The sequence below is a fragment of the Gopherus flavomarginatus genome, chromosome 6, assembly GCF_025201925.1.
Source record: "Gopherus flavomarginatus isolate rGopFla2 chromosome 6, rGopFla2.mat.asm, whole genome shotgun sequence".
Lineage (NCBI taxonomy): Eukaryota > Metazoa > Chordata > Testudines > Testudinidae > Gopherus > Gopherus flavomarginatus.
This window is the reverse complement of record NC_066622.1, coordinates 11,570,589-11,583,863: the sequence shown is the minus strand read 5'-3', so window position 1 is coordinate 11,583,863 and position 13,275 is coordinate 11,570,589. Positions and strand designations below refer to the sequence as shown.

General features: G+C 41.1%; 1 protein-coding gene across 4 annotated transcripts in view; it reads right to left on the bottom strand.

The window, feature by feature from the left end:
* GXYLT2 (glucoside xylosyltransferase 2) overlaps positions 1 to 13,275 on the bottom strand; it is a 730,828-nt gene that overhangs the window by 714,121 nt on the left and 3,432 nt on the right. For 3 of the 4 annotated variants that reach the window (XR_007774962.1, XM_050957470.1, XM_050957471.1), the window contains exons 2-4: positions 8,002 to 8,188; positions 7,621 to 7,752; positions 4,852 to 5,022 (exon numbers count right to left, since the gene is read on the bottom strand). Coding sequence is in view for 3 of the 4 variants with exons in the window: in XM_050957470.1 (XP_050813427.1) it covers positions 4,852 to 5,022; positions 7,621 to 7,752; positions 8,002 to 8,188 (490 nt within the window). In the remaining variant the exon portion in view is untranslated. The remainder of the gene's footprint in view (positions 1 to 4,851; positions 5,023 to 7,620; positions 7,753 to 8,001; positions 8,189 to 13,275) is intronic. The other variant, XM_050957472.1, reaches the window with a different exon arrangement.

Here is a 13,275-nt window from a genome sequence, read left to right as displayed (position 1 = left end):
ATTTCAGCAGAGAAGAAAATGTAAGGTGGTGGATAACAGAACAAAGAACAGTACTTGTGGCATGAATCTATTTCCCCATGTAAGTATTCTCACACTTCTTATCAAACTATCTGTACTGGGCTATCTTGATTATCACTTCAAAAGTGTTTTCTCTTACTTAATTGGCCTCTCAGAGTTGGTACGACAACTCCCACCTTTTCATGCTCTCTGTATATGTGTGTGTGTATATATTTATTATATATCCTCACTATATGTTCCAGTCTATGCATCCGAAGAAATGGGCTGTAGCCCATGAAAGCTTATGCTCAAATAAATTTGTTAGTCTCTAAGGTGCCACAAGTACTTCTGTTCTTTTTGCAGATACAGACTAACACGGCTGCTACTCTGATAACAGAACAGTTTCACATCTCCTTTTATCTTATGTTTCCTTACTGTGGGCCGCTGGCCACTTTTCCTGTTACAGCTCTCTGCCCCCTCACTGGGTAAATTACATCCACTTATTTACATGAATTAAAGCAACATTTCCATGCAGTTTAATTTAAAAAACGTTAACTGTGGATGGCCTGCAGTAAGTGTTTTTCATTCTTTGCTTTTTAGGAAAATATGCAACGAGCCAAATAAAAGTATTCTTAAAAAGGAGGTTGTGGGCCATATTCTCATCTCAGTTACCATAGTGTAAGTCAGGAGTTACTGCAGTTAATTCAGTTACACCAGTGTAAAGCTGGTGTATGGGAAAGTAGAATCAGGCCCATCATATCTAGTCTATTCTTGCTTGCAGCATGCCCCCTTGTGGAAAGCCAGTAACTTACACATTCATTGATAATTTTAGCAGATAGATAATATGGAACTTTAAGGGTGTGGAAACTCCCTTGACCTATGCAGAAGAGAGACATTCAGCTATTCATTATACTGTTTGCTAAACAGCAAATGCTGTTAAAGTTGAAAATCAGTTGCAATTATAACCTTCCCATGGCTCCCCATTTTTATTTGCAAAAACTGTCCAAAAAGCTGAAGGGCTGACATTCACTAGCCGGGGTCTCACCCAAAAGATTTGTTTGTTTGGCACCTCTGTTCAGCCATGTATTGTGGTTGGGTTGGGAAAGGAAACAATCAATCACTAGTCCAATTGCAAAGACGAAGTATCGACATTTCCCTCCTTACTCAGATAACTCAAAAACCAGTTGAACTTGTAAACGGTGCTTGTTGAGGTGTACCCCATGCAACCATGTATGGGATAAATTGGGTTATTAAAGTGATGTGATAGAAAAAAAACACTTCTGAGCATGCTCAATAGGCTTCTGTTAAGACTGGACCAAATCCTTGAATGCCAACCTCAATGTGATTTCCTCCTGGCTCAAGGCTTCAGGATTTGGATCAACATTTAGCTGAGTTTAATGACAGCTCCACCCCATTTCTGACATCACAAAGGCACATTCTCCCTGCCCAGCCTGACAAGCAAAAGGGGTGCCTCAACCTTTTAAAGTGGAAAATAATGTCTCTAATGAGGGCTCCGTGCAGACAGTTACTAGCTTGGTTATTGAATAATACATTTGGCTCTAACTTACTGCAGATAATGGCACACACAATATCTAAGTAGTATAGTTTTGCACCTGTTGTTACTAGACAACACAACCCTGTGACAAGAAGATACCAGTAAAAACTATATAATATTATTAGTCCAATACGATAGATTAGAGAGGCAGAGGCTTGAGCTAGACTGGGACTCAGGACTCCTGGGGCAGTGATACTCAGAGAACTGGGCCCTGAGTTTCTCTTGCTAGCTCTGGAGGAAGCTAAAGGAAGATAAGCTGAAACACCCTTCCTTGTCAGCTGCTGAAGGATGTTCAGCACACTGCTGAGTCCGTTATTTATTATTAGAATTAGAAACCCTGGTCATGGCCCAGAACCCCCGTGCTAGGTGCAATACACACACAGAACAAGAAGGCAGTCCTTGTCCTAAACAGCTTACAGGAGGAGGCCTTGTCTACAGTACGGCGCTATATCTATGCCAGTATAGTCACCGTAACCATGCTGGCATAACCCAGTAGTGAAGATGCAACCTACACCAAAGGAAGGTGTTTTTCCGTGGATGTATGAACAGCACCTCCCTGAGCAACAGTAACCATGTTAATGGAAGCAATCTTCTGTTGACCTAACTCCATCTATCCTGGAGGTTAAGTCAGCATAGCTATGGCACTCAGGCGGTTGGATTTTTCATACCCCGATTGATGAAGCTATGCCGACCTGAATTTTAAGTGTAGACTAGGCTTAAGTATAAGACAAGAACAGATGGACACAGACAGACAGGGGAGTACAAGGAAACAATGAGACAATATTGGTCAACATGATAGGCAGTGATCTCAGGACACCGGTGGCCTCACCACAGTCATGCTTTTGTAGGAGTCATGGAAAAGGAGACTTTTAAGGATCTGCAAAATGAACTCATTATCCTCTTTCAAAACCTTCCCAGCAGGCTGGAAGGGAAGTGCAGCTATTTCTTCTAAGGCTTTAGCACTTTCCTTGTTCACACAGGAAGTGTAAAAAAATCATCTTTAAGCTGCAGAGGTCAGTGTGATGAGACCACATCTCTTCCTGGATGTGCATATGACTTGGCCTTGGGCACAGCAATTTAACTTCTAGAATAACTTGGCCAAATGAGTCCCTTATGTAACTTCACTGCAGTCAATGGGGTTAAACCAGGGGGGGAATTTGGTGTAAACTCTGGTGCTCCCCACAATCAAGTCAAATGCAGTATTTACAACAATCTTTGAGCTCTGCTAGGGTGAGATTTTCGTAAGCAGCTAAGGGAGACAGGCACTGCCTTCTCACCAAAAGCCAAAGAGTTGGACGCCTAACTCGCTTAGTTGCTTTTGAAAAACCTCAGCTTTAAATGTCTCACTTTGGCAATAGCAGATGTACTTGATACTAACAAACAAGTCTGCAGACAAGATTTTTGAGTCAGGAGGTGATAGAATTCCTCCCTATTATGTGACTTTTGAGCATGACCAACTGGGAATATGAGAGTCCTACTTTTCCTTGTCCCCTTCCTTCCCCCTCCAAGTGATTTACAGTTTAGAAGAGCATAATCTCAATGTTTTTCACAGCTGTGTAGCATTTTGCTAATAAATCTTTTGAGAGTTCTCTCCAGAACTTGCTATATTTAGCTTGACACTTCAGTTAAATACTCAATTATCTGTAATTTGATTCCACAACTTCTGTCTCTGTGGTTTCCCCCTATGTTAGTAAGGCTGGCAAGTAATAACATGCTGGCAGGTAAGCATATACTGGTGCCAAGAGAGGCAGTGTTGCCAACAGGTTCAAACTGGCCATTAGGTTCATACTCCTGCACTTTGTCCAGATCCTAGGCCTGACTCATGATCAGGATCACAGGTTTGGGGAATGTCTACATTAGACCCACAAACATCTTAGTTAATGGATTGTCAAACTGAGCTACCTCCAGAGCCAAAAACTCCAGTCAGGACAATGCCCTGGAGTCTATTCCCAGTTCTGCCACTGATGCGCTATGTGGCCTTTGGCAAGTCACTTCAAGAGACTCACATTGGTTACCTGTAAAGTGGGGATGACACTAATCTCCCTCATAGGCTTCTATGTGTGAAGTGCTTGGCGAATCTTGGGTGGAAGATTCTGTATAAATGTTAATTATTAAGACTGAAACCTTTCTTAAGCCCTCTGCATATTTATAGTGTTTTTGTAGCTCCATGCAGCAACTGAAAGGGCCACCCCAGCTCTCTAGATGGGCTATAGCATCTGTTCATCCAAGACACACAGCATATTTTCACCCAGATGTCTGTAAATCACACCTGCAAGCAGGGCTCCATCCCCGTAGCTTCTTGCTCTCTGGAAAAGTAGATGTTTGTTACTATTTATTGTTTTGCAATAGCAGCTAGAAGCCTGTGTCATGGACAAGGTACCCACTGTGTTAAGGGCTATACAAACAAAACAAGTGATGGTCCCTGCCCCCGAGCTCACCCCTTCCCAAGCCACTGCCAGTGTTCCCAGTGAAATGACCAGTGCTGGTATTCAAAAGCAATGCAGCCAACAACCCACTGACCATGCCAATAGCATCACTGGCCAGGAAGGCAGCAATTTTCCTTTGGGGAGGCAGAATGGGCTTGTGGTTCAGGCACAAGACTAGCAGGAAAAAGGCTTTGCCATAGGCTTCCTGCATGACTTTGAGGCAGATAAAAAGGTTAAGGGAACTGCTCCGTTTCCACATCTGTGAAATGTGGACAACATTTAGCTCACTCACAGGGCCACCAGAACAATGAAAAAGGGCGAATTTTTGCCAGCTTTCTTCAAACTGCACAGCACCCACCTCAGGGTTTTATATTGCCACCCATCACCATGAGATCTGAGTACATTGAAGTCAAGGAGACTATCCGTGGCGTAAAATGGTATCTAGCGTAAGTGAGGGTACCACCACCTGACTACTGGTATTTGCACAGACACTGCAGATACTCAGATGGCACTTGCTAGAAATAATAATATTCCCATGGAGCGGTGTCACTCTGCTACCCACCAACCTGAACATGGGGGTATAATGAATGTATCCTTGGTATCTCAACTTAATTTTGTTTTTAAAGCCCGTTATTTGTAGTCATTTTAAGATCCGATCTGTAGCGACCCTGATTTGGGTTTACAGAGATAGACTTAATTTCAGTGCAGACTTGATTTCAAATTACCCTTCGGTTCAGTCCATCTACCCTATGCCTGACATGACAGGTTTATAATCCAATGCTGTGACTTGCCCCTCTTGGCATCTACTGTGATCTTCCTAAACATTTTAATAATATTTTAGTCTCTGGTAGCTTCTACAAAAATCAGGAATACCAGCATTCGTCTGCCACTCAAAATGAAACACTTCATTATCTGGGGTTGCAGGAACATAACACACGGCCTCAGCACTATTAGCAATGAACTTCGCATTGAAACTTTCTTGTACAAGGCCTCTTCTGTGCACGCTTGTACATTTCTTTCCAGTTTCACAGGTCTGTTGGCGTTCTGGAAAGAAAAGATATTTAATTGGCAGGGAAGTTCAAAAGAGATAGCAAACCAGAGGCTCAAATTCTGACCTGAGATCAGCACATGCATTAGCTGAACCAAGATAATGTGTGCATCTGAGCAAGTACACAGCCTGTGCTATGCTAAGCTGCTGTTCCCTTGGGACCTTCCAAAAGCGTTAACGTTTTATGCAGTTCCACTCAGAGATCCATAGGACATGGAGTAATTTGAAGAACGGTGGAAGGGTTTATTTATTTGCACACTAGCGTATCAACATCAGTAGGCTAATTTATTTAAAACACGTCTCAACTTAATGGTTTAAACAGACGGAATGTAGAAAGGGCATTAAAAGAACTCCACTCTCACCCAGCTCAGGTCACCTTCTCAGAAAAAGCCTGAGTGTATAGACAGATCTTGAAGCACATCCTGAGGACCAACTAATTTGGTCTCTGTTGGACTCAAGAGGAGAATTCTCAAGGTGAGGGCCTTCACATTAAAATGCTTTTTCACCATTTCAACATAAGGTCTGATAGCCCTGGGATATCATGGGCCAGATCCTCAGCTTGTATAAATGGTCCCTTATCTCAACTGTTGAGGTTATACAGGACAGGAGAGCTGGTCACAGAGAGTCAAGAGCCAAACCATGAAGAGTTTTCTAGGTGTAAAGCAAACACCTTGGACTCCATGATGAAACAAACTGGGAGCCAGGTGTAATATTCTACAGTGAAACATTTGCCTTCTGCACTAGCTGAATTGTCTCAGCCAGTTTTAGGTTTGGGCAAACATAGCATGCGCTGCAGTGATTCAGCCTGAGGGGACAAAATTATGAATGTGGACATTGTCATGGGTATTCATGAGGAAGGGTTGGAACCCTGTGGCTGAGCACAGACGAAGAAAGCTTTAACTACAGCTCTGGTCATCCAGAAACAGCTCACGGTCCAGTAAGACTCCAGACTGTGAACCTGAACAAAAAGTTGGTGTACGCCCTCAACCAAAGGGTCACTGACCACCTCAGCCATTTCCACTTCTTGTTTTTCCCAGCTCACCGTTACCTTTGTTTCAGTCCCAATTAGGGTGACCAGATGTCCCAATTTTATAGGGACTGTCCCGATTTTTTGGAGCTTTTTCTTACATAGGCATCTATTACCCCCGACCTCCATCCCAATTTTTCACACTTGCTATCTGGTCACCCTAGCTCCAATGGTCCTCAGTCACCTCATCCATGCCTCAGTCTCATTTAGACACTAGGAAAGCTGAAAAAAAAAAACTGATTTGGTCTGAGAAAACAGACTGAGTGCCCTGCAGCCCAAGCTCTGTTGTATTGCTATCTCCTCACAAGCATCTTAAATATGAGGAATGACAGGACAGAACCTCAGGGCACCCTACACAAGTCAGCCCTTGGAGTTGACAAGCATTCGTCCAATACTCCCCTCTGTGTCCTCTCAGAGAACAAAACCACTCAAGAACTCCTCCTGTCCCTGGTAGGGTGTGCAGGTTCTATCACCACCTTGTGGCAAAAAGTGGTGAAAGTTGCTCATTGACTTAAAAGCATCAACGTGGACATCTAATCTTTGTCCATGGAGATCAGCCAGCCAATAACAATAGAGCAGTAGCTCTGCCCCAAAAGCCTCAATCCAGGTGGCATAAATGAGTAGAGAGGTACATGGCATGGAGGATCAGGCGCATTCACAACAGGGCTCTTCTTAAACTGGATTACGCTCAGAATGAAAATGCTGTTCCATGCACACTTAGGGGTCCGTTTTCCTGGTGCGTGCCGGGGTTTAGCTATGGGACTCCTACGAAGTCAAGCCAGAGTCTATGAGAATGCAGGCTCCGAACACATGCAGCGTGCGGCGTGTCAGAGCAGTGCTACAGCTACTACCAAGACTGGTCTGCAGGCCTCCTGTGTGCACCCTTCACAGGGACTCTCAGCTGCCTGCCTCCAGCTCCAACGTTCCTTCTTGTCTGTAGTTGACTTTCCATGGGAACTGGGCACCCAACTGGTCTTTGTGCCTTTGAAAGCCTCCCCTCTAAATGTTACTAAACAAACAGAATTGTTGGCAGTACAAGTTAAGGGAGAGGGTGACCAATACAACCTGTGCAGAGGCTGGAGAAGTTAACACGTGGGCTTTTTACACTCCACAGTTTTGAGAGTCTTACATGGGATCACATTTTTCTGAACCATGGAATTGCATTCTCAGGGACAACCTGGATGCATAAGGGGGGCAGGGGTTTGCAAGGGAAGAAAAGTCCTAAAAAATCCTCCATTCTAATGGGGCACATAGGGAATGAAAAAAAGGGGACCAAGGATTGCCTCTTTAAAGGAATGTGACATTTGGAAAGCATGCAGCACCTACATCCAAACAGCACTGATACTGACCTCCAACAGGCAAAAGAAGCTGGCATCAAACAAGAAGCATTCTTTGCAGGGGGAGGAACGGTAAGATTGTGTTTTAAGTGGATAGAGGAACAGATAAAGATGTCCTAGAAAGGAAATTTCAGCTAGAAAAATGTTTTCTATCTCACATTGGCAAAGCTTCCTTACTTTGAAACAGACCTTCTCCTGAAGCTGCATATTCAGACATTCAGGTGCCTTACCGGAAGAAAGAGGCGCTGGGCAGCACAAGGTTTGAATAATTTTTTCCACTCCTGAGCATTTCCTACTGAAAAAGCAATTGGGTAGACGTTGTAGTCAAACTTCTTGGTGTAAGAGGAAGGCCATTCCCTTAACTGAAAAACATGGGGGAAAGGATTAAAATTCAGATACACAGATTGATTATTTAATAGCATTGCATAAAACTAACAATCAAAAAAAGAAAAGCCTATACAGACCATGTTTAGTAACAAGCCCTCACATTTATTTCTTTTTTAAAGATCCTATCCACTAATTAACTTGTTGACATCCATGTCCTTGTTATCATACATTTGAAGGCTACAACCATCGCACTGTTTTTGAAAGTGAGAAAGAAGCAGACTCACCTTCTTCTCAAATTCAGGCTTCAGGGAATCCTCAGCAAAGATGTGAAACTTCAGCTTCCTGTAGCTAAACAGAACTGCTGATTTCAGCATGATAAGAGTCTCTTCCAGCCGGTTGCCACATGCCACAACTGCCAGGTGCATCCATTGCAGAGATGGAAGTTCCTTCAAGTGTTTCTGTTCCCCAGGTCTTCCGAAAAATAAATATAAATAAAAAAACAATAGGCAACTGAAGTGAGTGTGGGGGAGAATTTTTCTACATTAAAAGAGCAGAATATCTATAAAACAAGAGGTGGATTCGTTAAGAGTGGAGCTTGTTAACAGGATGTAGAATGAGAGTCACTGGGTCCAGTCAAGAATGTTATCATGAGAACATGAAGAAATATGCTAGTTATCTTCTGTATCTTTAGCTAGAACAGGTTTGATAGCTCCTTCCTGTCTGCACACAGCTGTACACACAAGTTACACTGAATTAACAGCACAGAAAGTCATTGATTGGCTTTTGAAGAGCGAGTGAGGTTTTTATTCTAGATTCAGTGATTTTAAAGCCAAAAGGGACCATTATCATCATCATCATCATCTAGTCTGACCTTCTGCATCAAGCCCATTATGTCAGTTTGAGTAGAGCAATTTTAAGTTTTAGAATGTTTGACCAGTATATATAAGGGGAACGTACATATCCAAAACTGCCAGGTAAAAGGCATTTTCAGAGGCCCTTTATACTCATCATACTACACCTCATCCTATTCCCATTGTATCTTGGGTCACTAACTCCAGTTAAAAAGTGACTAGTGATTTCACGTGCTTCAACTTTCTGGGTGCCAAACTTGAGACACTTTCAAGGGGCCCGATATTTACAGAATGAGTGCCCAGCACTTTCTGAAAGTCAGGCCTCTTTGTAACAAATAATGATACCTAACTCTTATATAGTGCTTTTAAGGCATCTCAAATTGGGAACACAAAATCAGTAGTCACTTTCGAAAACGTTGGCCTTTGTTTTTTGCATTTATTAGTATAGAAATAAAGCCATTCCTAGAATGTCTTCCTCTTGGTTCATCCTATTTGTGTGCCAATCTGAACCACATTAACGTGCTGCTATCCAGATGCATAGAAAAATAAGTAAATCACAAGCATCACAGTTATCACTGGGTTGTTCAAAAGGATAAAGGTGCTATCACTGAAGTGAGGCAATAAATCCTAGCCTGGTCCCAGCTCAATATATACAAACTGACATGCACACAATCAATCAGTACAACTAATATTACCAACAAAAGGCCTAAAGAAATAACAAAGAGAAAATGGCAAATTAATTAATAAAGCTGTGGATGTCTCTTTCTAGAAACTAACATAACGTTCATAATGACCACAGCAATGATAGCTGTTGTCCTGTACTGCAGAATAATCTGCTTATAACTTTTAGCCACCAGTACTTTACTGACTGCACAAAGCAACATGTTTCATTAATGGTTTAAAAGTCTTAGTCTTTAATCATAATTAAACCTCAATTTCAACAGTGTATAAATAATGAAACACTACATTTATGTGAAGTAGTATTTACTTTCCAGACTATTAGTGTAAAAACCACTGACTTATTAAAATGAATAATTGGCTCCTCATATAGATCCTGTTTCCCTCTCCCTCCTCCTAACCATCTCTTTAATGTTTCCTCTTAATTGAGTCTCTAAATCAAGCCATATGTAGAATATAAATGTGAATTACTTTGCTATAGCTTATGGCCAAGGACTTCAATCGGAGCGGGACAAAGCTCTAACCTCGTATTAAGACATTTCAGGTCCCTGTGCCAAAGCCCACAGCACTGTTATGCGCATTTTCACCACTATCAATTCTCGGCCACAAATGCAGAGAGTGAACTCAAAGGAAAACCTCCCAAGCCATGTAAAAACGGTTTTCCAGCCAAGGCATGCTCAGCACAGCCTCAACAGGTTCAGCCTTTTCCCTTTTGGTCCACCTAGTACAGCTACTGTCTTCAGGCCTGGTCTACACTTAAAACTTAGCTACTTTGCTCAGTGCATTGAAAAATTTCATAGCTTGTGTGATGTAAAGTTGACTTAACCTCTGCTGTCAATGCAGCTTGGTTGATGGGAGAATTCGCCCATTAACCCAGCTATCACCTCTCCAGGGGGTGGATTTACTACAGTTACGGAAAAAACCCTTCTGTCACTGTAGAAAGTATCTACAATACAGCACCACAGCTTTGCTACTGTAGCACTTGTAGTACAGACACTCTCAATTTCAGTCTGGGCAGAAGTAACATACAGCATGTGCGCATACCACAAGTCCCTTGTCTAGATAGGGGATCACACTAAATGGTTACCTTTGCTTGAGTATCAGGTTAGCAAGTGGTAGACTGGATCAGCTCTTACATGTCACCATGGGTTGTGAAGAGAGCCAGATCCTCAACGTAGGTAAACTGATGGAGCTTCATTAACTTCAATGCAGGTAAAGCCATTTACCTTGGCTAAGGATCAGGCACAGAACCTGGGACATTCAGCACAAAAAGCACAGGTCTCTACCACTTACGCTAAAGAAGAAAATTTATTAGCTGTTAGCACCAGTAGGATATTATCCTCTTTGTAGAAAAGCCACTAGTGATGGACACAACACACTTAGCTAGTATTACACACTGAGCTTCCAAAAAGGAGGAGGAAAGATACACTGTTAGCTCACTTAACAGAGTTGTTATTTTGGGACAAGAGAGGTCTATTCTGAATCTGGGCCGGGGTCTTGTACAGAGACCATACTTAGTGAATCCAGCTATTATATAAAGCCTTCTCTAATTGGTTATGTTTGGTTAGTGTTTAACCATTAATTGGCACAACTACATTTGGAAGCAGACAGTTTTCTGACACTTTGGTTGGAAACTGCTACATCCGTCAATAAGATGATTGATGGAAATTAAATGCCTCAAAAAATGCTTTAACAAAAAAATGCATATTTGTTAAATACTGTGGTAACCTTCAGAAAGGCTCTAGGATTTGTTTAAGTGAGACATAAGCAGTTGGTAAAGCAAAAGGCAAATACTGATTTTATGAAGTCACCAGTTTAAAATATTTTTGTTAGGGAGAGGCATACTGTCCCTATGAAGCTTTCAGCAAGTCTTTAGGATTTTGTTTCCTCATCTGTAAAATAAGGATTAAAATAATAGCTACCAGCCTCACAGGAGTCTCGTGGAGATTAATCAGCATTTTGCAAAAGACTCTGATGCTATAAAGCACTAGATTATTATTAGCAAATTCTTACTCTGTTTGTATATGTGTGTTCATTCACTGATAATCTGATGGACTGGTCATTGGATTGGTCACTGAAGTAGTTACTTGTTTTTAATGACTGTTACACATATGGATTTTATAATTTTCTTTCCATTTTTAAATTACTGGAATATTTAATTTTAAAATATTAGAATCACATGGGTCTAAAGTAGATGACATTTGATGGGTTTTAAAACAGTCAACCAAAGTGATTACATAAAATGAGAGGTTTCTGCTATCTTGATCTCCTTTTACTAAGCCCAACAAATAAACCTAGTTTGCGTAGGTGGATTTAGGCAGAGTGGGGAGCAGAAGGAAAAAACAGGAGAAAAGAAACAGACAGATAAGGATTGATTCAGAACAGAGACTTCCATGCAGCATCCATGTAAGACAGATTCAATATGCCATCAGCAGCCTCATTACATACTAGTCCAAGCACAGATAGTTTTAATTTTAGGCACTACTGCTTAATATTAAAGCTAAGTACTACATAAAGCCTTGACAAGCACTTGCAAAGTATATCATAAACATTCAGCATCTGTCATAGAAAAGTTTAAGCCAGCTCTATTAGCACCCAATAGGGTATATTAATGCTATCAGCATTAGGCCCCTCAAGGATACAGCATCACCAGTCCCTAGCAGTTGCTTAACTGTTGGCTTTAACACTGTTTGTATTCATGGTCTCCTTGGGTGGAACAGAGACAGTGGCAAGAAACTGAGCTCCCAAGCACAGCAGTATACTTTCCTCTCCGGCGGTTTAGATTAAATCTAGTTTTCTCAATTGTCACAGCCAGAGGCTTGAACATAATCAGACCATCACCTATCCAGAACCAGTCCAGATCCATACAAGACAACACATCTCTGCCTCCTTAGGCAACCTGCTACTTTATTCAAGCCTGCAAATTTTCTTAGAGGAAGGCAAATTCCATGCAGCATTCCTATAGGATGCTATGTAATACTTTTTAAAAGCTTCATGTTATGATCTCATCATATCTCACAAAATAAATAGGGTTAAATTTAGGCAGAGTTGACCCAAAAAGGAAAACCTTACAGGGACTAGTGATTCATTAAATAAGCTTCTTTCCTGTGAGTCAACACTGAAACAATGGCTGTGATAAAGGGATAGAAGAAGTGTAAACACATTCAATGACATTTAAATATACTAGAGATGCTCAAAATTTTCTGAATTAAAAATATGATCATTTTTTCCAACCAGCTATATATTAGACATGATTGAAATTTTTTGACAAATCAAAAAGTTTTGTTGAAATTTTAACATTTTTCTAAATTTGGGAATAGGGAAAAACAGTAAAAAAAAAAATTAAAAATTCCCACAAGTGTTTTTATTTATTTATTTTACTTTTGCTGTTTTGGGTTGACAAAGATCCAATCAAAGTTTGTTTTTAAAAGTAAAACTATTATACTATATAGAGTATATATGTCATTTAGTAAGATGCTCTTCCTTTAAAGGAAACACTTTTGGGAGGCCTAAACATGTTGACGAATTTCTTTTTAAGATTCTGCAGTCCCACTTCCCAAATCTTGCCACCGTGACTAATTATAGATCCTAGTTTGTTTGTTTTTTCTTCCTTAGAGGTGAGACAACCTTTTGCATATCTGGGGCCAGAACCTGCTAACCCTCATTCACATCAGTAATCCCACTGAAAGTTATGAGATTCATTACTCACAAGTGTAAGGATTCACAAGATCAGCCAACTGAACTTTAAAAGCACAACAGAACTTTGCAAACAATGCTGAGCTTTAAGAGAAGCCTCCAAAAAATAATCCAAAAACCATAATTAACCAAAACAGAACAAGTGGGGGTGTTCAGTGCTGTCCTTGGAACTTCAGCAGGTGAATATATGGGCTCAGTGAAGGCCTCACCTTCTAAAACCCTGTCCATGCTAGGAAAAATGGTATCTTTTTAAAACAGCTAACATGTTTTAATCTAATAATGTAGACAGAGCAAGTGGCAGTAGCTAACACATTAAAATTACCATTTTAAAAA